This window comes from Lissotriton helveticus, chromosome 3_1 (assembly GCF_964261635.1).
Source record: "Lissotriton helveticus chromosome 3_1, aLisHel1.1, whole genome shotgun sequence".
In the NCBI taxonomy this organism is placed as follows: domain Eukaryota; kingdom Metazoa; phylum Chordata; class Amphibia; order Caudata; family Salamandridae; genus Lissotriton; species Lissotriton helveticus.
This window is the reverse complement of record NC_136061.1, coordinates 1868573451-1868598885: the sequence shown is the minus strand read 5'-3', so window position 1 is coordinate 1868598885 and position 25435 is coordinate 1868573451. Positions and strand designations below refer to the sequence as shown.

The following is a 25435-nucleotide window of genomic DNA, read 5'->3' as shown; positions in this document are numbered from 1 at the left end:
AGGTTGACTTACAACCAATCATCATAAGGGTTGCTTGGCATGGTACAAGGTGATCACTAGAACTAGTGAGCATCATATACCAGGCCAACTTCTCACACCTTGCACCCCTTGTGGAGATGATCCGCTCCCACAGACTCATCTCTTACTCTAATGACATGCAACACACCCTGTCCCTCTCAGAAGACCCCATCAACACCACAACAATATCAAATGCTGCATGACTGAAGTCTCCACCTGGATGCGCACCAACTGCCTCAAACTCAATGCTGAGAAAACTGAAGTTCTGATTTTCAAACCCAGCAAATTCCACTGGGACACCACCTGGTGGCTCACTGAATTGGGACCCACTCGACTCCCACCAACAGGGTACGAAACCTGGGCATTATCCTGGACACTGAGGTCTCCATGAGGCCCCAAATCAACAACATCACATCTGCCTGCTTCAACAGCCTCTGCATGCTCAGAAAGATCTTCAAATAGCTCCCCCTGAACACCAGAAAGACCGTCATCCAAGTTTTGATAATGAACAGGTGAGACTACAGCAACTCCCTTTACTACGTAATACCCGTCCACCTCACACACAAGCTCCAAACCATCCAAAACGCCTCTGCCAGATTGGTTCTCAACCTACCCCACTGCATCCACATCATGGTTCACCACTGGGAACTCCACTGGCTTCCCGTCCAGAAATGCTGTCACTTTAAGATACTCACCCTCGCCTACAAAGCGCTGCATCAGAATGGAACCGTCTACGTCAACTGACATCTGCACTTCCACCAGGCAACCTCCGATCCGCTTCGCTGTCACGCACACATATTCTCCACATTCGCTGAAGCAGAGCAGGAGGCTGCTCATTCACCTATTTAGCAGCAAAGACCTGGAACGCCCTTTCTCAGGACATCAGAACAGCCACGTCGCTCACAACATTCCACAAGAAACTGAAGACCTGGCTTTTCGACTGATGCTCCAGACCTTACGCACCTACTCAGTGACTAGAAACCTCATGGGTGATTACTCCCCTCTCTACAAATCTGTTTACATCACATTACATTACACTCCGCCACTCAAAGAACTATTGTGCAGTCTCTGTTTATCTAGATTAGATTATGGAAATGTTGTTTATTTGGGTGCTAATAAAACAGCAGGATTTAGACCTCAATTTGTATAAAACGCAGATGTTCAACTTCTTAGTCATATTTCTAAAATTGTCTCAGTGTCCCCTTACTTACACACTCTTCCGTGGCTCCCTGTTAACAAGTCCACTCAGCTTTAACTTTTTGCTATATGCACAAGGCCATGTGCAGTGGTGGTCCCACATATATAAGAGCAATGGTTCACCCATGCGTTCCTAATCATGCTTACCAATCAAGAAGTCTAAATCTGGCAGGCAAGGAGGCAGGCATTTTACCTTTTTAGGTCCCACTTTGTGGAATGCTCTTCCCTTGAAGCTACACGTTTGGGCCTCATTTACAAAGGTGTAAAAGCTTTTTTAAAAAGGCTATTCTAGTTCTTCCGACAGTTATCTGCTGCCTACTTGAAGGGAAAGGCCAGGTCTGTGTCGGCAGAGACAGGCGCAAATAAATAATGTGGCCTGGATTGTGGATGCTTTCCAGGACTATGATCGAGAATAGGCTGGTTCATTTGTTGTCAGATAGAGATAGAGGTGTAGCATCTTTAAATTGAGTGGATGGCTCACCAAATTCTGAACTCTCCACCTCCTCCTTAATTCCTTGCAAAGGCAGGGGGAGATGAGTAAGGGCCTTGAAAGGTAAAAGGAAGGATTTGCACAAATGCTGACCCATGTCAGGTGCATTGAGGGTACATCTACTCCTGACTTACTCCTTGATAGGTTTGGACTCTGTCTTCGAGGCTTCAGGGCTGATGGCACTAGCATCCTCATTCTATCCCCAGTCCTAGAGCTGGTTGGACCATCTGAAGTGCCCAGAAGGAAAGGACACTATATAATTCTGGTGAGATTAGACTTGCTGTAGTACCTGGCACTGTGGACCCTAGCTACAGATGGTGAAAGACTGTAACATCACTATCATGACTGCAACATCATAAATGACATAATGGATGACAAGACCATGCATGGTGGGTGTGCAATTTATAGTTACTTCAGGGCACGAGTAAAAGTTACTTGCGATAACTATAACTGGTGCATTTCAGTGGTTTTGTTCTTCTAAAACAGTATGGGGCTGATTATGATGTCGGTGGACATCGGTGTTGGACCCACCGGCATCTGACATTGAGGTCCGCATTCTGATGTGGCGGGTGGAGGCATCAGGCAAAGGGACTGTCGACAGCGCTTCCGACAGGCTCAAGGAACCCGTCGGTGCATTGGAAAACAAAAAAATGCCTTGAATGACGGCGGGGCCAGGTTCAGCTCTGCTGTTTGGATTATAATGGCACTTTCCGACAGCCTTTTTATGTGACAGCCTTTTCATGTTGGGCTTTTCCACATGAAAAGGCTGTCGGAAAGTGTCTGTGGGTGACTCCGGCAGGGTTCCTTCCCCCTGGTCCTCCACTATGTGGGCTGGCAGCCCAGCACTATGTGGCCTGCCACATGGTGTAGGGATGTTTACAAACATCCATTTGTCAATAGAAACTTGTGCTGCAGGCCTTTTCCGCCCACCGCACAAACTTCCAGCGACAAATAGATGTTTGCGACTGCCCTATGGGCAATAAACATTGTAATACTGCAATAGGAACCGCTAACCTCAGTCAGATGGTACCAAACTGCAACGGACGTCCGCCCGACATCGTAATTAGGCCCTGTGTTTTAACTGCCATTTTCACTTTATTATAATGTTACTTTGACCTTTGTATTTTTCTCAGTGAATATGGAAATAATACCAAAACCCACATTTACCTTTACTATATTGTGATAGTTGATATTACGGCAGGGACATGTTTGTAATGTGTTATTTAAACCACTTAGGCCCTAATTTGGATGTCAGTCAGAAAGCCTCTGACCACAGGTCAATGCAACATTAGAAACAAACAAATTCAACACAATATAATAATTTGAAAAACATAGTAAACAAATAAAAATATAAATATGTAAAAAAAAATACAAATATATTTTGGATTAAAAATTTAATTAAATAAATACATATTACAATGTTAAATACATATCATAAGAAACTACAAATATTATTATAATAAAAATACAAAAATATTTTTCATTTAAAAATTATTTATTAACAAAATAATTTATGAAATAATTTTATTTTAGTTACCTCCCCCCAATACCCCTACAAAACTCACTACCGGACCCTAAAACGTAACTTTAAAAAACAAATTACACTATTAACATAAATATTTATCAATAAACAAATTATTATTGATTCAAATTTAATTATTACTTCGTACAATATGCCCCCACAAAATACTCAACATGCTCCTCAAATTTAACATTGCAAAAAATGTATTACACAATAAACATAATTAATTATCAATTTAATAGTTAATATCAATGAAAAAAATTATTATGTCATTGAAATTTATTTACTTCCCACCCTATACCCCTACAAAACCCACAACCCACACCAAAAGTTTGAGTAAAATAAATTAATTGGACAATTAACATAATTATCCATTACATTACTATTAAATAAAAAGTAAATATGAATTGCTTATAATTAATTTACCTCCCACCCTGTACCCCTATTAACCCCACAACCCACACCTAAATTTAAAAATAAAACAAAAATTACACAATTAACATAATGAATTCTCAATTTAAAAATTCATATTAATTAACAACTAATTATTAATTGATTAGAATTATGTCACTTCCCACCCTGTACCCCTATAAATCCCACAACCCACACCTAAAATTAGAAAATATATATTTATGCAATTAGCATAATTAATTATCAATTAAATAAATATAATTAACAACTAATTATTAATTGATTAACATTAAATTACTTCCCACCCTGTAACCCTATTAACCCCACAAACCTCACCCAAAATTTTAATTAAAAATAACTAATTGCACAATTAACATATTTAATGCTCAATTAAATAAATAGTATTAATTAAAACAGATTATTGATTTATTATAATTAAATTACTTCCCACCCTGTACCCTTTTAAATCCACGACCTGCTTTGGTACTAAAAATCACAAACATTAATTCAATTACATTTAATAACTACCACAAATTAAAAAATGACAAAAAAAGTAAACAATAATTATACACAACATTTACATCATATACATTTAAAATGTATACAAAAATAAATAACAATAATTAAAACAATGTATTTTAAACAACTATATTTTTGTAAACAATATTAATGATTTCGCTATTTAAAAAAATCTATATCACCTTGAATTCATTATTCTTGACAATGATATTCTTGCAGACAATATTTCCATATCACGATATTTTGGACACAATATTTTAGTAGGATGCTATTTTAATTTCGATATTCTGTCTCAATACTGCTGGAGCACTGGGCCAATCCTACCACTTACCCTTCAATTAACTTTTCTAGATGCCTAAGAGGAAGAAAGGAGTTAACTGCAGTTCAACAATTTCATCTTACAGTGTAGTCCATTTGATCACACATTAGGGACAAGGAATCCTTTAATACAATTAAATAAAAGTTTATTAAAGATTAAGAGCCAAACTGATGTACATAAATCTCAAGAACATATTGTAAAGATACAAAATCACCACAGGATATCCAAAGTGTTGAATGAAATTAAACTGATACAACATAAGACATACAAGTACCTCAGTTGCACAATACAGAGAATAAGAAACAAAATCTTGTGATCAGTATATAAATTTCAATCCTCGCGTCTATGCATGATTAAATCTAAATCACCTAAGCTAATCCTAAACTTAAAGTTAGAAAATTAGGGACCTAGTTAAATCAAGGAAACCAGGAAGGTGTCCGAACTGAGGAGACTTCAGTAGAAGTTCTCGGAATCAAGACAATTTCATAGTATGAAGCCACATAATGAGAACATCGAAGAGAGGGCTATACCCCTCAGAGTCTCTAGAGAATCTGGTCTAATGACTAAATGTTGTACACCAATTAAACCCACAGAACATACGAGAGCTTCAGGTGATCAACTCAAGTAACTTTCTGTATACAAACAGTAGGAATTGGCATCCTCTCTAGATTCTCATCATCCCACAGTCCAAACATCAGGACATCCTTGAATGCCTACCTTCTCCATTATAGGGCATAAATAGGTGCCACTCCTTATGATTCGTTAGCGTCCCTTGTCCTTGCCAAAAGTTCTCCTCCCAAGCCTATGGCCTTTGGTTAGGCTAATTTAATAAAGCAGTCAATGTGGACTTTAAATACATAGCTAGGTGCGCATGTACAATTATAAAAAATGCAAGACGTTAATGAATATATTATTACACAGAAAGTGTATTTTAGGTAAATGCAGTATAACTTCAAAATACACAGATGTAAATGTGCATGATCACTACAATCCTTTATGTATAAATGAAACATTAGTATAAATACTCATGTGAAGGTCTTAACTCTACAATGAATAAACTTCAATCGTATATTCTGTGCTTCGCTTCATGTCAATAAGATTAAAGCACACAGAAAATATTTTATGCTAATGCACCTAAATATTGTGCATCTTTGAGGTATAGGGGTGGCACGTATATTGTACGTCTCCACACCCAAGTCTATACTATGGGGGTCATTAGAAGCCATCCTATCGGGTAATGGCACTGCCTGCCATAAGGGCGGGGGTCCCGTGGGGGCCATTAGGATGCGCCCGGCACAGTGTCGGGCGCATCCTGCATTCCTGTAATTGTGGCGGGCGGTGGAAGGTATATTGTGTACTTCCATGTACAACATGGCAGGCACCGCGCGGTGCCTGCCATGTTGTGCATGGAACTACAGGGGGGTACCATAGGTATCCCCCATGTGCACCCCCCACCCCCCCAGAGTCCCTTTGCGGGCCTCGCAGTCTATTCCCGCATGCCTTTGCATGGCGGCATTGCCACCACGGAAAGGCATCTTTCCGCACCCATGGTAATATGGCTGGCGGTGACTAACAGACACTGCCACCATATTAAACCCCGGGCATAGACGGGTTGCCTGTGGAATTTTACGGTCGATACCTCGACCAATTGGCTCCTAGGCTCCAAATAATTTACAACGAGGCCAAAGATAAAGGCCGACTCCCCCAATTAATGCGTGAGGCCATAATGATCCCTCTGCTGAAGCTGCGGAGGGAGAATACGGACCCTGCCTCCTACAGGCCGCTGTCGATGTTAACGACAGACTATAGGATCCTGAGTACTGTGCTGGCCTCCAGATTGTTGACCCACATGCAAGACCTAATCCATAACGACCAGTCCGGCTTTATACCCACCCATAACACGACCCACAACATACGGAGGCTGCTCCGACTGATGGACGACCCCCCCTGGCGCAGAGACTCCCCTCGTATTGGCTGTGGACATTGAGAAAGCCTTTGACAGCCTAGAATGGGACTATCTGTATAGAGTGATGCAGAGGTTCGGCCTGGGGGAGGGATACATCGCTTGGACAAAAGTACTATATGCGGCGGCTAGGGCGAGAGTAAAGGTTGGTGCCCTGGTATCCCTCCAGTTCGAGGTACTGCGTGGCACTAGACAGGGATGCGCACTTTCTCCCCTACTATTTGCACTGGCGGTGGAACCTCTGGCAGCATTGGCCAGGCGGGGTGAATATTACGGAGGGCTGGAGTTCGACACTACATCTCATTATATGCTGATGACATTCTCCTTTATTTGGAGGATGCCGATGGTGCTGTAGAAGGAGCAGAGAGACTGCTGGCGCGCTTTGGTACGATATCAGGCCTGAAAGTGAACTGGACTAAAACCTGTCACTTCCCCCTGCGGAAGGAACAGGACCGACCCCCGACCCGCCCATTGCTCCGATGGGAGCCTGACTGCCTGCCCTACCTGGGGGTGCACATATACCACGACCCGGCGAACATGCTGGACGGCAATGTGGGCCGCTGTATCCGTGCTCTACGGAACAGCAGGTCCTTTTGGGCCACCCTACCTCTGTCAGTGGCTGGACGGGTATCTCTCTTAAAAATGGTTGCCTTGCCACGCTTACTATATTACTTCAGAACGCTCCCCGTGTGGGTGCCTGGGGCGGTTTTTCAACAGTTAAAATCGGCACTCGTGTCATTCTTATGGGGCAAGGGCAGGCGCAGGATCGCCTTAGCGACACTGACCCGCCCCAAGGACGAAGGAGGCCTAGCGGTCCCGGACTTCGAACTTTACTACCTGGCCGCCCAACTGCAGACATTCACGCAAGAAGTTGCAAGAGCCTACCACGGGCCGGACCCGGAGAGGGACGCTGGCACCCCCCGCCATGTGTTGGCTTATATAGCCCTACGGCAAAAGCTAACGCTCAATGACCTCTCCCAGGAAGAACGGACGTTTCGCTTATGCTGGAACCGATCGCAGAAACGAGCGGGAATCCATCACCCGTATGCGCCCGAAATCCCACTGGGCATGCTGACGGCACTCCCTCATGGGGGAGATTGGTCGAGGCTCCAGCTATGGGAGGAGGCGGGATTGCAGGTAGTTGGGGACTTATATGACGATGGCGTGCTAGCCCCGTACCAGACACTGCAGGAGCGCCACGATCTCCCGAGGGGAGACTACCTACTACACGCGGCTGTGGTGAGGGCTATCCAGGCGCACTGGGGGGAGGGTTTGGCCGAACCGCCGACGGCATCAGCTTGCCAGTACACAATGATGGCGGCGGGCACCTTCAAGGCGGTGACATGCCTCTACTCAAGATTGATGGGCGAGTCCTTGCAGCCGCTAGCGGCGTTGAAGGCCAAATGGGAGGCAGACCTACAAAGGGAGATTCCGGACACTACCTGGTCCCAACTAATGCGAAGGCCGAGAAAGAGCACTAGAAACGCGCGCTTCCAGTTAATACACTTTTATATCCTTCATAGGGCCTACCTCACCCCTGGTAAAATTGCGCAGTATTTCGGAGCAGTAGAAGCGGCGTGTCCCAGATGCAAAAAGATAGGTGCGGACCTACTGCATATGCTACGAGACTGCCCTCATCTGCAGGACTACTGGACGGACATTGGCACCACACTGAATGAGGTGACAGACAGGAATCTGCAATTCGACAGTGCCACCAGCATATTACATTGGTTTCCACACACACCCAAAAACAAAATATCAAGTAAATTTATCGATATGGGCCTAATATTAGCGAAGAGGGAGCTGAACAAGGGGTGGAAGTCGAGAACAGGACCAACGCACCGGAGATGGTTGAACGAATTCCTAAAGTGGGCGGCGGCCGAGAGCACGATCAGATACCAACTGGCCCGCCGCGGTTCAGACGACCGTGCCCAGGAGGCGGCTCTGGCATGGGAGATGCTAGTGCAGTCTCTACGAGATAACTCAGTGGAGGAGGAGAGGGGGGAGGACCCTGAGGACCATGGAGACCCGTCGAGAGTGCCGGGGTGCCGGCCCCCCCACTAGACACACACACATAGTACACACCAAATTGCTTTTGCCCTTTACCACAAATTCATGCCACTCAGGACTAGGCGCAGGCGCGGACACTGAGGGAGGAAGGAGGAGGGGGGGGAAGTAGTGTGGGTTCAGGGGTACAAATCGAAGATCAGGGGAACTATTGCCTGATGTTACTGGAGGGATGGGGGGTATTGACTAAAAAGCAGATACCAGATTACCTCATATTAAGACCATGGGAGGTAGAATTGTGACATGAACCGAGGAAGCGGAGGATGCCGCCCGGCCTACGGGATGTGGGCTGAATGGCTGTTTGTACTAATCAGGTGCGGAGTTCGATTGAGGAAAAATCTGTACTGACATGCTCCAGTAATGTTATGTCTACTGTAATTTGATCTGCAATAAAAAACGTAAAAAAAAAAAAATCAATCAGAGCTTTGTTCTGTTGATGCAGTCAAAGGCGGTTGACAAATCCATAAAGGCCAGGTACAGCGCTTTCCAATGGTGCATTTGCCAATAATCAAGTTCAAATTTAAGAACTGTTCCACTATACCCAGCCCTCCGGGGAACCCTGAATTAATAGGGAGATAAGATGTTAAGATACTTCACCCATGTCTTTAAACTATTAAATATCACCTGCCCAATGATATTAACCAAGCCTTTTGTGAGGGAGATGGGGAGGTAGATTTTTGGTGAGTTACGATCCCCTTTTTTGAAGATTGGCAGTATGGTACAGAGTGACCAAGACTCAGGAATCCCACTACATAGTGAGGTGTTAAACACATTCATTATCAGGGGAGCCCCATAAATCAGTATTACACATGATTAAATCCATGGGGACCCCATCCAGGCCTAGAGCTTTGCCATTGGGGCTCTGTCTGATAGCAAAGATAACTTCTATTAAAGTGATTGTCAAAACTGTAGAATCAGATAGTTTGACCCGTAACTGCTCTTTTTGGCTCTCGTCTTCCACTAGGCAATACATTATTTTGTAATGTGCAACGCATTGCAACTTATCTCAAGCCTGCCCTTGTTCTACCCATGATGAAAGGTTTTAGACCTGTTGAGTTTGTAAGATTACAGTATTAAGAAAAGAAAGGGGAATGCACTCATTTCCACTTTAATCAGTGCATCTATGCTAGTCCCCTTCAAGAAATGCTAATATGTTCCCTTCATTTTCTCTACAGAGCAACATGCTGAACTCTGGTGTCGCTCTTTAACTAACTCTGCAGGGCCTTTTGCAAGATGCCACAGCATGGAGAATCCAATGGAATACGAGAAGGTATGTGTTTCTTTCTATAACAGATAAACATTATACGGTCCTTGGGATTAGACTTACCTAAAAGCAAAGTATTATTTTATAATACTTGAGTCAATGATTGTCCAGCACAGCAAGCATTGGCAATCCAATATCTAATGAGTAAAAGTAGACAAAGGCCCTTATTTAATGTTTGGTGAGTTTGCACTATCTGCCCAAAAAAGTAGCAGATGTTCAATCAATCAATCAATCAAGTGGCCAAGTGGCTCGTAAAGCGCAACTATTCACCCGTAAGGTTCTCATGATGCTGGGGGCTGGGGGGAGTGGCTGCAGATCTGTTGCAAGGTACAGTGATTCAGTCAAAGAGCCAGGTCTTGAGGTCTTTCCTGAATTGGGGCAGGGAAAGGATTGCCTTAGGGGAGAGGCAGGGTGTTCCAGGTCTTTATTGCGAGGTAGGAGAAGGATCTTCCCCCGGCCGTGGTCTTGCGGATACGTGGGATGGCGGCTAGGGCAAGTTGGGCGGTGCAGAGGTCTCTGGTGGGTGCATGGAATAAAAGGCAGTGGAGATGTTCTGTCCGCTGTATTAAGAGTGCATTGATGTCAATGCTTCTGAAAATGGTGGACAGGACATCCATCACTTTTTGATGGCTAGCTCGATTCACCAAACTCGCAAAGTTTAAACTTCAGACTTCAGAGTTTACAAAGGTGGATATAGTCACCTTACTTCAGCAGAATTTAAATGGGAATACATTTAACTCTCTAGATGCCCCTCTGTAATGAGAATTTCGTAATGCAGGATTTGCACAATCATCGAGGATCCATAATTTTAAAATCAATACTTTTGCACTGTGAATTCAGTTCATGATTCATTGCACTTTACTTCCCCTGTATTACCATTAATAGGTGTGGTATCTAGCCATGGATTGCTTATATGTCCTCCCCTTGCCTTTGATGAACGTCCTGGTAGAAGGCAGGATAGCTCCTAAATTTGATTACCTATCGCTCGGGGTGTCCAGTTTTGGTCTACGAATATCAGGAGCCATGACATATTTTCAAGATATCCACTTACGACACATTTACAAAACAGGACTCTAAATAAGAATAAAGTGCACAATCAATAGTTAAAACCTCCTTGGCTCTAGGCCTTTTTGACCAGCGATGGACTACCCTCTCTGCAGCACCACCATTGACTGACGCCAAGGAAGCCACTTGGCATTCAATGGGTGGCTCGCTTCAGTCTCTTTTCAAGAATATAACTGAATCCAAACGACCGTACGTTACACTCAATGTTGAAATGCTTCTTTTTGTTAATTTCTCTTGTGTGACCTTTGAGGGTGGCAGTGTTCTACGGTTTATATTCAGAATAATCATAATAAGAAGCAGAGATCCTGATTAGGAGTCAAGCGAAGCTGTATCCCCGTGTAGGATACTGTTCAACCTGGTCAATACAGGGCTCAATTTTACCAGCGAGTGATGCCAGCCAATCTCTTTTTCGTAAGGTGAGGGCATGTAATGCTCCTCTGCCAGGGCACCTTTTTTACCTTGATTCTCCTACCAATCCAGATATTCTTCTTCCACACCTGCCCAGCAACTCCCCACCAGAAAAAGGTTTTGTAGCTGCTCGAAACAGATAGTAAATGTGAGTGTTAAACAGCCTTGGAACAGGGAAAACCTGTTGAATTCTGCTAGGGCCACACACTAATTCTCCACTGCAGGCAGGGGCATAGCTTCCGTTGGTATAGCAGGTGCAGTGGCACCAGGGTCCATAGACCTGAGGCACCTACTGAACCCTTTTTATTGCTGCATTTTTTATTTCAGTCAGCAACAGGGCACCCATTTCCTTCCTTGCACTAGGGCCCATGACACAGTTACATTAATTGATAATTGCACTATACTGGCAGGAATGTTATTGCTCTTGATTTCTGCATAGAGGCTAATACACCTGAACCAAACAAAGCATCCACTTCAATCTCCTGACCAATACAATAGTGTTTGATGAAAGTGGTCGGAGAAGCCCAGGCAGCCGCCCTACAAATTTCAGTCAAAGAGGCACCCTGAATCTCGGCCATGGAAGAGGACATCGCTCTGGTAGATTTTTCTTTAATCCTCCTGGGCAGAGGACAGTGAGATGCCCTATACGACAATAACAATTCATGAACTCACCCACTGACTGAGAGATGCCACTGTGAGCTTTTACTCCCTTTCTTGCAAGGCCAACATTTACAAAAAGTGATTCAGTATCCAAATAGATCAAAAGTGCTCGTCTAACATCCAGATTGAGGAGATCACTCTCCTCCTCCACGGGAGAAGCAGGGAGGAGGAAGAATAATCTCCTGTTCTCTGTGAAAAGAGGAAACAACCTTTGGGATGAAACAGGGACGAGGACGAACACCCTACAGAATGGATGACTGGAGGATAAAAGCAGACAACTTCCCTAATCTCCTGGCCAAAGTAATCACCCAAAGTAAAGTTTTTAAGAGTTAAAGTTCTGATATCAATGTCATGAAGAGGTTCGAAAGGAGGACCTTGTAAGACATCCAAAACTAGTAACAAATCCCAAGAAGGAAAATTGACGTGGAGAAGGAGAATACATATTCAAAAGTCTCCTAAAGAACTGGGGAACCAAACCATCAGTAGATTACCCCAAGATGCCCTGACAGCTCTGATCAAAACCCACTGGATCTGCAAAGGGGAGATTCTGAGACCTAAGGAAGTGCCATCTTGGGAAAGGACAGAACTTCGACTAAGCTGGCAGTATATGGATCCAAATGTCTGGAAGTACAACATTTGTGTAAAGTAGCCCAATGTCTAGAATAAGCCTTTGGCGTCTAAGTCCTATAAGAAGCCTGAAAAGTAACAACTAAGGAATCTGGAACACCCCTATCTGTCAATCCCAACCTAACTAGTACCTCTTGCTGGAGAACAGGGAAGTCCAATGGAGGAGGAGAGATAGGAAACCCTCATTTTCTCCTACTCCCATAAGGAAGTGAGGAGAAGAAACCAATTTGAGCATGTCTGAGTTGAAGAAACCAAAATCACAGTGGCCTGTTCCCTCCAGACCCTCAGAAGAAACTTGGGAATGACAGGAAAAGGAGGGAAAGCATAAATGAGTCCTGGAGACCATCTGCACAAGAGAACATCCACCCCCTCAAATGTCCCTCTCCCTCCTCCGGGAACATAAGTTTGCAACCAAACAATTTTCCCTGGTTGCAAACAGGTCCAAGACTGGGAGACACCTCCTCTGGACTATCTTAGAAAAGACTAGGGGATGCTGACAAAACTGTGTTGAAGATGGAAGACTTTGGTTAAGAGAGTCTGCCACCCCATTCAGGAACCCTGAATTTGTATTGCAGAGATGTAAGCAATCTTCCTTTCTGTTCAGTGAAAGATCTTTCCCAAAATCATGATCAAGGAAGTTGACCTTGTTCCCTACTTCTGGTTCAAACACTTGGTGGTGATATTGTCAGTTCGAATCAGTATAGGATGCCCTGAAAGATGATGAGAAACAGCTTTCGAAGCTTGTCGGACAGCCTTCAGCATTCACTAATTTGAAGATCTCCTGCTCTGGTTCCAAGGCCATGTTCCTTGGACCTGATAATGGCCAAGCCACGCTTCCCACCTGGTAAGGCTGGCATCCATAGTAATGATGAGTCACAAAGGGAACCTCTTTCAGGAGGTTCATGGGATTCAACCACCAACGCAGATGAAGATGAAACAGCGGGGATAACAGGACTCTCTGTGAAAGATCCAGGGATATAGGATCCCATACCGACTAAATAATTCTCATTAGCTTTTAAAGATGGAGCCAAACCAGGAAAACAGCGGAGGTGAGATCTCCTGGAAATTGAAGACACAAAAGAATCCTGAGAGAGGAGTGGGGAAGCAGGGTACTGATGTGCGAATAAATCTTGAAAATTCTCGCAAGGGGAAGAATCACCGTGACCTGAGCAGTGAGGAACCAAGCCCCAATGAAATATCTGTCCTGAGCTGTAACCAACTCTGACTTTTCCTAATTCATGAGAAATCCATGAGACTGCAAAAGATTGATCACCCTCCAAGTACGCAGCTGTTTCTTTTTTGAAATGAAAAGGTTATAAATGTATATTGTTGGAATATTGCAAATAATATGCATAAAATATGAAAAATAAGGATGTGATTAAAAGAAATAAGTAAAAACAGATAAAAGAGTTGTTTCAAGTAGATGAAGTAAGAATAATAATAAGGTGCGGAGCACTAGGTGAACAGTGCGCGACTAGGTGGGCGGATTCACCCATCATAACCCATCATTGACACAAGGAGTGACTATCCTTATTAATCGCAGCACCAATTGATTAGACTTAAAACCAGAATACCACGGAGTGCTCCTCACGCACCCAAACAGTACACTCTCAAGAACCAGCATGAATGAGCCAGTCGTCTAGATAAGGGTGCAAGAAAATGCCCTTCTGTTGAGTAAAGCAACCAGGGCAAAGGACAGAAAACTGGAAATGATGACTCCACACAGAGAAGTGCAAAAACGTTTGATGTTCTAGAGTAATGGGAAAGTGGATGTAAGCATCATGATGATCCAAAATGGTCAAGAGATTGTTGTCTTGTATCAGTGATTGACTAGAGAGTGACTATTTTGAAATAATCATATGGACCCACTGATTCACTCTCTTTAGATCGAGAACAGGTCTGAAATAACTGGATGCCTTTTGAACGAGGAACAGAATGGAATATGCTCACTTCCCTTTCTCTGAAGCAGGAATTTGTACAATCACTCTTTTCTACAAAAGATCCAAAATGCCTGAAAATAAGGCCTTGCGCTTGAGAGGATCCCTTGGCACTGGAGTAGGAATCAGACAGGTATTGGGGGAGAGCGTATCTGAATTCTATGTAGTAGCAATTCTGCACTACCCCTCTTCCCTATTGATCTCTGGAATCGCTGATCCTAATGTGATTGAAGGCCTGTAGTCTGCCCCCCACTCCCAGAGGCAACCTGGATATCAGAGAACTGTAGTCATCAGGAGCGCCTCTTAGACAACCCCTTCTGTCTTTCAAACTCCAATTTCTTGTTCTGTTTCTAGGAATAAAACCTCTTTTTCCTATTAGAATCAGATCTGTAGTCTTTCTTGGAGAGAAAGCGAGAAGACTGACCCCCAATACATTGCAAAAAATAGTAAAACCTTCCCTTTACCATCCTTAAAAATCTTTTGTGATCATGCCATTTAGCTTTTCACCAACAAAGCATGCAAAGGTTCATGCCTGCTGCAACAGCAACCCCGGAAGCTACTGCCATCGTTTTCAGTGTGCCAGATGAAATGTCCACCAGATATTTGACTTGCCGTTTCATGGCTATCAAAATATCGGGGCAATCTAAATTGCTATAGCCAGGCCATCAAAGACCTTTTGTAAAGACTGAGCAGTGTAGGCTGTATACGTAGAAGATCTCAAAGTTAAATTCTGCACCAAAAAAAGCCCTTTTTAATGCACTCTCCACTTTTTTGTCATTTGCATCAGAGGGGGCACAGTGCTCAGGATTCAGAGATGTTCTCCCAATCAGAGTAGCAAAAATGGCATCAACGTTTAACTTATGAGGCAAAGTGCGATGAGTCATCCATATATAAAGCCTCTATAAGAACAGGGAAACAGCCATCAGATATGGTTATTTCCAATCCCCAAAAATCAAGTCCTTGATCTTCGCATGCAGAGTCATGGTAATTCATGGAGGTTTAATATCCTGGGGAAAAGGGCCTCGTCGCTCTCTTAGCCTGGCAAATAAGGAAACCCCACATTATAACGGATGTGCCTCAGAAGTTCTGGAACCTCCTCACATCTGATATACTTCCATTCATTCCGTGAAGACAAAGAGGGTGGTGGGGGAGGTCTTGGGGGGTGGAGGGGTATTTTCCTTAGAACGTCCACCAGGTCTCTTGGGCTTCGGTTTGTCCTTTAGAGGGGTTCTCCAAAGTTGGTCCTGCAGGGCCTAATCCATGCCAGATTTTTTGCATATCCCTATTTCGATAAATGTACTTATCTTAAATATCTGGCATAGATCTGGCCCTCCAGTAGAACCCTCCTGTAGAGCCATAGCCACTGCAGAGTCAATTGTTTGTTGCAGCTCCCCTCTAACCATCGAGGCTGGCTCATCTGGCGGAGGAGGAGAAAATTCATGCCGGAGCCTCCCTTACTGGGATAGGATTCTCTTCATCTTAAGGAAAGGAAAACATTACTTTCAGCTTGCACCTCCTTTTGCCTTCCATAATGCCAGAACAACCCCCTGGCAGCAACGGACCTACTTTAAGAAGGAGAAACTCCCCTAGAACAAAGTACAATGACAAGGTACCTAGTGATAAAAAACAATCATATTGCTTCTGTGTCACAGCCAATAGAAAAGGAGAAGCAAAAAGCCCCTAAAACATTTAAATAATGAAAGAATCCCCACAAGGGGACTCACATTCCTTCACAAAGCAGCTTTCAATGTGTGCCAGTAGTTTAGTTACAGCCCCCTCACCCGGTGGAAGCTCTACCTCAGGATTATAGACCCAGCTGGATCCCTCCATGGTAGGCCTGGGAGAAACACATGTGGGACTGCCACGCAGCTCTTCTGAACAGTTCTCCCGCTGGCAGGTACAACGATGGAAAGCAATCCTGCTCTGCATTTCCTGCATTCACCTATTCCTGGTAAGCTTCTTGCTCCTGTAAGGAATTTATTCTGCATACGTTGATAAAATAAAGGTGCGACGCGCACACTGCTCTGCACGTGGACAGGCTGGCAAGACAAAACAACAAGCATTTGCAATGCAATGAGTCTTACATTTGTGAAAGTTAGAGCTCTTGGCATTGAAAATTACAATGTTTTTTACTTTTGTTTTCTTTACTTGCAATGGAGTGATCATATTTGCATAGTGCTATTGCCATTCGTATAACCTTGCGGCGCTGAAGAACCAGAAAATGGGAAATAGGTTATGAGGGAGCGGATACAAGAGTAACATGCTGCCTGTAGAAAATAGTTAACAGAATCATGGAAAAAGTAAACACTCATGGGGAATACAATAGTAAGTAAAGCATTGCTCACAATGAACCGACAAATCAACGCAGTTTTCCCAGCCTGCTTCTACACACTCCACTTGCTTTGAAAGACCTTCAGATGGATCTCCATTGAATCCAGAAAGATTGTCACCCACGTACTCATCACAGCAGACTCGAATACGGCAATGCACTCTATGCCGTGTCACCCAGAAACAGCTCATGAAACTACAGAACGTTCAAAACACCGCTGCCAGGCTGGTCCTCGACGTCCCCCGCCACAGCCACATCACGCAACACATCCGACAACTCCTCAAGCTCCTGGTCAACAAGAGAATCACCTTCAAACTCCTCACACAGGCCTATAAAGCTCTCCACAACATAGGACCAGTGTACCCGAACCACCGCCTCGCATTCCACGTACCTGCCATACAACTTCATTCCACCCAATACGCCCTTGCCTCCATCCCCAGTATCCACAAGACCAGAATCTGATTCAGTTCATTTTCCTACCTCGCCGCCAAGACCTGGGACTCCCTGCCCCGCCACCTCAGGCAATCTGTATCGCTGACCCAATTCAAAAAGGACCTAAAGACCTGGCTCTTTGAATGAACCTTCACACTCAAAGGGACCAGCAGCCACCCCTCTCCAGTGCCTTGAGACCCTCACAGGTGAGTAGTACCACTTTATAAACCCCCTGATTGATTGATTGATTGATAAAGCATGTAAAATGTAAACAGGAACAACATGGTTATCTTAACACTTTTACCTTTATTATTCAGAATTTAATGAGTGTTATTGCCTGAAAAGTTAAGGGCATGACTACAGGGTCTGAAAGGAGTCTGTTTCAATGTCCATTGCTTATATCCCTGTAAAACATAAGCAGTATGGTTAAAAATACCACATCCCTGAACACAGAGCAGCAGTAGACATTTTATAAACTAAAATAAGGAAAACAGATAATAAGTATCACATTAAACGTTTTCAACTCTACGCATCAACCAGGTAATGCAGTACCTCTTGGTATGGTGTACTTCCCACCCAGGGAAAACAATGTTGTTCAAAGAAAGACGAGAAAACAAAAGTAGAGCTTCACTGGCAAACTCTATAAAGTGGTGCTAATGTGTGAGGGGTGAATAAAACCAATCTGGCCACTTTGCAACCACTCTGTATAACTTTATTTATTTATTCATTGTATTTTGAAAACCAGTTTTTCCTTCTAAATCCTAAGGCTGCACTTTGGAATAGAAAAGTGTTAGAAAAAGACAAAATTTGCAGCAACAGTGTTTCTTTCTTATTGGATCTATTTCACAGGGGAACAAATAAAGGAAAGGTGAGGTTAGAGAGGGTAAGATCCGTTTGTTGAAGTCATAGTTTTCAGTATGTGAGGAGCAAGACCGAGACAGAAAGAGAGGGACGAAGAAGAAGAAAGAGAGGGGGCAGCTTCCAGCAGCAGAGCAGGAGAAGTGAACACTGTAGGGAGGTGGGCGGTGTAAGATGAGTGTAGTGAGGGAGAAGGGGAATGTGTTGTTAATCATATTTAGAAGGGCCTCCTACACTGTGGTGAAGCAGATAAATCCTTGTGATCGGTTGGAATTATTGCGAATGGACCATAGCCATGCTTTGTGACCAAACATATACAAATAAATAAAACATTCTTGCTTGCCCAAAATATGAAGAATGGCGACCGTGAAGTGGGCGCCATGCTGAAACACGAGCCAGGGGAAAGCAAATAAAGCAAGCAGCGACGGGAGGTGTTGGGGAGGGAGAGGCAGCTCACAGGGAGATTGGGCAGCGATAAGCAGGAAACTATGTTTACATTTTTTAAAAGAAGTTGCTGAAGCTGAATGTGCATGGCACCGAACACACGAGCTGGGCTTGTAGTGCATGGAAGGGCAGCAGAAGAAAAAGAGTTCTCCCAAACAACAGATAAACCTCGAAAGTGTAAGGAAACTGTGGTTGACTGGTGCTCCTCAGCCTTCAACGGAAGTGACATACCGGCTGCGGGAACAAGTTTTGAGGCAGCAAAGAAGAGCGACACTGCAGTCAACCTATGGCAAGCAGAAGGCGGGAAAAAAGTCATTTTATTGATTGCAGCAGGTGTTGCAGACAGCGCTTATGCGCAGCAAATGCTCGACCTAATACAGGAGGATTGGAGGGAGACAGGCTTTTTGTTGAGCAAAAGTTTGATTTGTATTGGTTGTCTGGGGAGGCAGGCTGCCTCATTTATGTAAGGAAGGAAAGCGACGGGGGCTGTGAGATAATGAGCAAATACGGTCCAAGGATTTCTGCTCCTGGAAGTACCAATACCACAAGTATTGATACTTCAGGGTTTTCCGGAATATCAGACCATTACTCAATTGCCCTAGAGAAACTGGGATGAAAATGCAGATATCTGCATTTCCACACTGAAGTTTGCTAGTTTTTTTGCCATTTTTACCTGTTTTTCCTCACACATTTTGCCTTCTTTCAGCAAGAGAAAAGTCTAGGGTTAAAATATCGAGAATTGTTCCCTCATTACTCATAATCCTAATTCAGACAGTAACTCGTGTTACCAATCAAATCAGAGTTCTGAAAACACTTGTAACGGGCCCTAAATGCACAAATGGTGTGTGAACTTAGAGAACCCCATAACCAAAAGTCAAATCTTCCTTGGCCGCCTTGAACACTTTTAAAAGTAAGCTGTGCATCTTATAACTCTTTTGTGCTCAGGGCTCTATGTGTTTCTCCACAATGAGCTACACTGCTGGCTTCTTCCTCCTCTAATTTTATTACAACTTTGCTGATCAGACTTTCTTCCCATTTCCAGTGGTAGGGACTGAAAGGAGTTCAAAAGCAAAGGAATACAATTTCTTCTGTTTGTGATCCAACATCTTGTTGTGACTTTCATGTTGTCCACTCTCAACTAATGCTCACTTAAAACCTTGGAAGCAGAATAACTTAAATTATTTTCTGATCCTCTTGCATATGGACAATACCACCTTCTGTAAGTGGGTAGATTTATATCAGCTATGGAAAAGTCACAGCATGTGATAAATGCAAACTGTAAGCAGAGTGGTGTTAACACAGAGAGGACTGGGTAGTAGATCCTGTGAAAATCTTATCACTCTCTGGCAATTTCTATGTGCAATATGATGTCATTTGGAAGCTGTCTATTAAGCTCAATTGATCTTCTGACAATCTAAAACTGACCATGTGAAAATTGAGGATGCTTCCCAGATGCACCTCTTCAATCTGAAAAAAAGCTGGATTGGTACCACCCGGATTTGCAAATCCATCCAGACCTGAGAGCAAATGAGAACAAGAAAAAGAGAGGGAAGCTAAGAAAGAATTCCACGCCAATGGCACAGGAGGCAATCATCCTCCATGTGGGAGAAAACATGGTGCACATATTTCTGGCTCTAATAAACTCTAAGTTCCTCAGCCCACATGCTTAATCAATTTATTTTCTTAATTTTCCTAAGGAATCAGCCTGGAGTGTCAAGCTGAGATGTCTTTGCCCAAGTTTAGTAGGAGGTCTGCCTGTTCGGCCCTAATAGGGCCAGGAATCGCCTGGGTCGGCCAGCAATTCTTCCTATGTTCTTTGAACAGTTGTGTTTAGACCTTAAGCCTTTAGTAAATACCATGCTTCACTCATGTAGTACTCTGTTGATACACTGTACCAATTTGGTGCTGAAGGAACAGCTATAGACAACATACTTTAAGAGACCATCTGACACCTTTCTATTTTTACACTTAGCTCTGCACTAACAAACCAGTGGTAAAACAGGGTATGAATTGCAATGATGAGTAATTAATGTAAAATTTGCGAGAAAGGATCTAACTGATATCCACGACCACATTATAGCCAATGACTACCACATACTTCTCATTATTTAAACTTGGTTCACACACACGTCAGGCCCTATCTCTGAACACCTACCACCTCTCATCTATACTTTGACCTACACCAACAGACAATCAGACCTGGGAGCTGCAGTAGCCTCAATTGTTGCCCCTTTTTGCCACTTAACGCAGCTTATTTTAAACCCACCAAATAGCAACCACAGATTTGTAATGAGCCAGGCCCACCTATTCATTATTTGAGGATTGCTCTTCCTACCTCCTATCTAACTTCTTCCTCACCTCTTACCATTTCGCAAGGGACTTTAACTTATGACTAAAGGATAGCTCCATCCCCTCATCCAAATCTTCAAGCTGTATGATAGCCTAGACCAAGGTGTTTGTTCAACTATGTCCTGGGTCATAGAATGCCATTGGTTGAACATAGTGATCCTGCAAATCAATAACACAGAATCCTTCACAGTTGAGTGTTCAGACCACAATGGTATCCTCTTTTTACTCAGCATATTCTTCATTGACAAAGTTTAAACATGTAAACACAGGACATCCTAATGTTCCTTCCTCACACTTAACTTCTCCTGATTGAACACAGAATGTGAAGTTTGCCCTCAGCAAGACTGGACTGAAATGCATCCAGTAGAGATTCATGTGACTCCCCATTTTCCTGCCAAACACAACATCTTAGCCACACTTTTGTTATCCACACTACGAGCTCTCTAGTGATTGGTGAGGGTTTTGTTTCCCACAAACTCTCTTTAATAAACCCCTCCACAACAAAGTGTCACTATTTACCACTTGATTATTGGCATGCCATGGATATGCAAAATCACAGTGGTACCAATTAAGTCTACACTACCAGGAAACTAAAGCATATTGGATTCTAACCAATCTGGCTTCCAGATGAAACATGGCATGGGAATTGCCCCTATCAATGCCTGGAACAACATACTACAATTTACAAATCAGGGCTTATTTAGCATGTTAACCCCTTCCAATCTCATGACAAGGTCAGCTTGTCATGAGGCACACTGGAGCTGTGCTAATGACGAGCTGACCTTGTCATGAACAATAGGTTTCAAAGCTTTTCAGCACCCAGCGGGAATTGCCTTAGCACCAATGTGGTTAATACTTTTAGATGTTGCAACTACCTTTTACCCAACATGGCACAATTTCCTACCACTCCTTCTCCAGTAATTGGCACATGCCATGAACCATTCATTAAAATGATTTGAATTATTCCTTTTATTCTGTAAAGGTTCATGCTTAGAGATCTGGATCCTCTCTGTTAGACCTGAAATGCTTGCTGTGGTATTTGCCAGACTTTATTCCTTCACCCCCTCCGTTTTCCAAAATCGCTTTTGTTGGTATTAGGACTCCGCTCACTTTACCACAGCTAACGAGTGGTAAAGGGCTTGTGCCTTCTACCTAAAACATGATAAAACTGGCCTACACCTGATTGGCACATTTAATTGACTTATAAGTCCCTAGTATATAGCATTACATGCACCCAGAGCCTGCAGCACGCATTGTGCCAGCCATTAAAATAGCGCTTTTAAACATTTGTCACCTTTTGCCAGGTTAAAACCTTCTTTTTTAATACTTGTACGTCACCCCCTAAGGTAGGCTCTAAAATACTGCGGGTCAGGGTGCATTGTTTTTTAAAAGTTGGACATGTAGGTTTTAAATTTACGTGTCTTGGTAGAGAAAAGCTCCTAAATGTGTTTTTCGCTACTTTAAGGAATATCAATCTCATTAGATAACACTGAGTAACATTATTACACTTAGTAAGTGCTAACTTGAGCTTGGGAACGTATAAGGATATCATGTTTAAACTAAAATGAATTGTAATTCAAATCTTCTTTAATAGTAAAGTTGGATTTTAAGTCATAATTCTGAAAATGCCACTTTTGGAAAGGTGGCATTTTCTAGTTCTAACCATCTGTGCCTCTGCCAGTGTCCTGTGTCACTTGTCTGTAAATGGTTCTGATGTTGGACTTTGTACATTCCTCCTAGAGAAAGAGACAATAGGGGACTAGATGAGGGCAGTACTTAATTTGAGCCAGGGTTTTCTGGTGCTCAGCGCCAGCACTTAATTGGTTTCCGGTGCTCGGCACCGGCACCTAACTGTTCTAAGTATGGTGTAGACAGTCTACCACATGGTGGCGCTGCTCATCTAATTTAGAGTTGAGCAAAACAACAATTGTTTAAGAATACAGTATGCATTAATATAGTGATCATACCTGCCTCCTGTTAGAACTGGGATTTCTGGTTGGCTAAGGCTTGCACCAAAGCCAGGCAGAAACCACCACTCTAGTAAGGGCAAGGGAGTTACACGCCAAAGAAAGCCCCTTGTCACCCCCTTGGTAGCTTGGCACAAGCAGACAGGCTGATCCCGGAGGCAATGTGTAAAGCATTTGCGCACGCACAGAGCAACAACAGCCCAGGCACATTACAAAAGGAACTCCACACAAGGTTGAATAAAAATAACTTTTGTATTGTCAAAACACATCAGATAGCAATCACACAATATACATTGTGCCAACTGGCACGGGCAATATTCACAAGGGATTATTTACACAGGACAGGGCCACGTTGGCCACTGTCAGGATCAACACTTAGCAGAAATAGCACTTCTAGAACATAGAATAAGTGTAGCACAAAATAACAATTGTAGAACACAACCAGTAACCACTGGTAAAAGGTAGGTACACACTACGCAATACTAATAACCATAGGCATAGATCACACAGGGACACATAAATTCACTAGTATAAACTATATTAGGCAAAACAACCTCCTAAGCATGAAAACACATCTAGAGGTATCACAGGCATAACGGCATTGCACATTACGCATAAATCACATTAGGCCTAACCAGTATAAATACAGTAGGCAATCTCCTCACTAGTCTAAACCCATTAGACCCTACCCCCTGAGTATAACTCACATTTAGGGGCGTAAATCACAGTGAAGTACAATCTCACTAACACAAACCTCCATAGGCAAAAGCATCTCTAGAGGTATAAACACAGGGTGCGTAAAACATACTAAATGCATTACATTTCCTAGCACCACAATCACTTCAGCACATAATAACATTAGGGCATTGTGCCCTATCAATATACCAGCCCCCCAGACCAACTGGCCATCCAAGAAGGGGCTCAAATGCCCTGTGTCCCGAATGTCAGGGCGCACTGCTGAGGCAGCGCCAGCCAGGGGTGCTCCATCTGCTCAAACCTAAACGTTGCAGCTGCCCACTACTTGCTGGGCAGCTGAGAACAATCACTGGGAGGCCTAAACACTGCAGCTGACACTAAGTGCTGCGCAGCTGTGGAAGGCCAAGGTAGGGCGAAGGAGTGCAACTCACTCCTAGATTCCAAAAGCACATGCCCCCTGAAAAAAATACCTAAACGGTGCAGCTGCCTACTACTTGCTGAGCAGCTGTGAACTCAAAACTGCTACATGGGCCCTCACTGGCCTTTAGGGACAATGACTGCGCCAAATGCTGGGGCCCTCTAGGCTCTGTAAATAAATACTGCGCATTTTGGAGCCCTCTAAGCTCTGGAATAAACAGTGCACCGCGTTGGAGCCCTCTAGGCTCTGACTATACACATGCCCCCGAGAACTGGGGCCCTCACGGGCAGGAACATGGGCCCCTCGGGCCCTCAGGACCCCGGCTGGGGCCCTTTAAATAAATGTGGCCATCGTTGGAGCCCTCGGGCTGGGAAACAGCTGCGGGCCGGGAACTGCCCCATGTTCACTCTGGACCTCTAAATAATCATGCCAAACTGGGGTAGCGGACCCTCGAGGCCCCCCCTAGGGCCCTCTACGCGAATGGGGCCACAAGGGAGCCAACGCGGCTCTGGAATAAAGTATGCTCCCCTAGCATTGGAGCTGCCTTCTGCCAGCTGGGGCCGCTCTGAAAAATGGCACTGCCCCTCGGCCCTGGACAGGTAGGGGTGCGCGAAGCGAAAAATCCCCCTTGTTGGAGCAGCCCCCTATCAGGCAGGGGCCGCTCAGGAAATGATGAGGCCATGCCCCCCTGCCCAGCCCTCACTTACCGGGCTCCTGTGCAGGGGAACTTCTCTTCCTGGATGCGGCAGTAACACTTCTCCCCCGCTCGCGGTGGGGACAGGCACCGACAATGTGCCTCGTGCCCCCCGCCTTCTCTCTCTACGAGCTGGCGCCGGCGGGGAGAATCTCTGGTCTCCCTCCCCACACGGGAGACCAGCAAGGCGCAGGGCGGCTTCTCCCAGGCAGGGGGAAGCCGGAAACAAAGGTCGCCAGGCCCCGCCCACGTCCCGGGTGAGAGGTGCCTGGCTTCCGGTGCGGCCGCATGAGCCGCGGCGATGAATGCGTTTGCAAAGAGGGGTAGGCTCCCTCGTAACCACAAATAGACAGCAGTGTGGGCACCCGTAATTTAGATAAAACCCTCAGAAAGCAGAGTAGGCTCCCGCTATTAGGAACAGAGCACCCTCAAATAAATCGGGCAAGACGCAGGGTGGGCACCTGCGCACCATAAACAGGACAGTCTAAAATAAAAGCGCTTCCCAGCTAAGGGAGACAGAAACCCCAGCTTAACAAAGCAACTGGGGCAAAAGAAGCTTCAAGAAGTCCTGGGCATAAAGACATGAAGCAACCAGCTCCTTAGCACAGGGAAGTCCTCCAGTCCCCCAGGCAAGGCAGAGGGGTCCCAGCAACAAGGTCCATCAGGCATCCAGGGGCTGGGCAGGGCCCAGGGGGGCAAGCCTTCCCCTGGGGCCAAGCAGCAGCATGCCCTTAGTAGTTTCAAGTTGGAAAACAGGAACATTTTCATGGGGTCACAGCCC

The 25435-nt window shown here is 44.4% G+C and overlaps 1 protein-coding gene across 1 annotated transcript in view; it reads left to right on the top strand.

Moving 5' to 3' along the window:
- The window catches only part of LOC144825191 (mucin-2-like), a 1014272-nt gene that overhangs the window by 364891 nt on the left and 623946 nt on the right, over positions 1 to 25435 (top strand). Inside the window, exon 15 of the mRNA XM_078684042.1 lies at positions 9682 to 9776. Coding sequence (XP_078540168.1) covers positions 9682 to 9776 — 95 coding nt within the window. The remainder of the gene's footprint in view (positions 1 to 9681; positions 9777 to 25435) is intronic.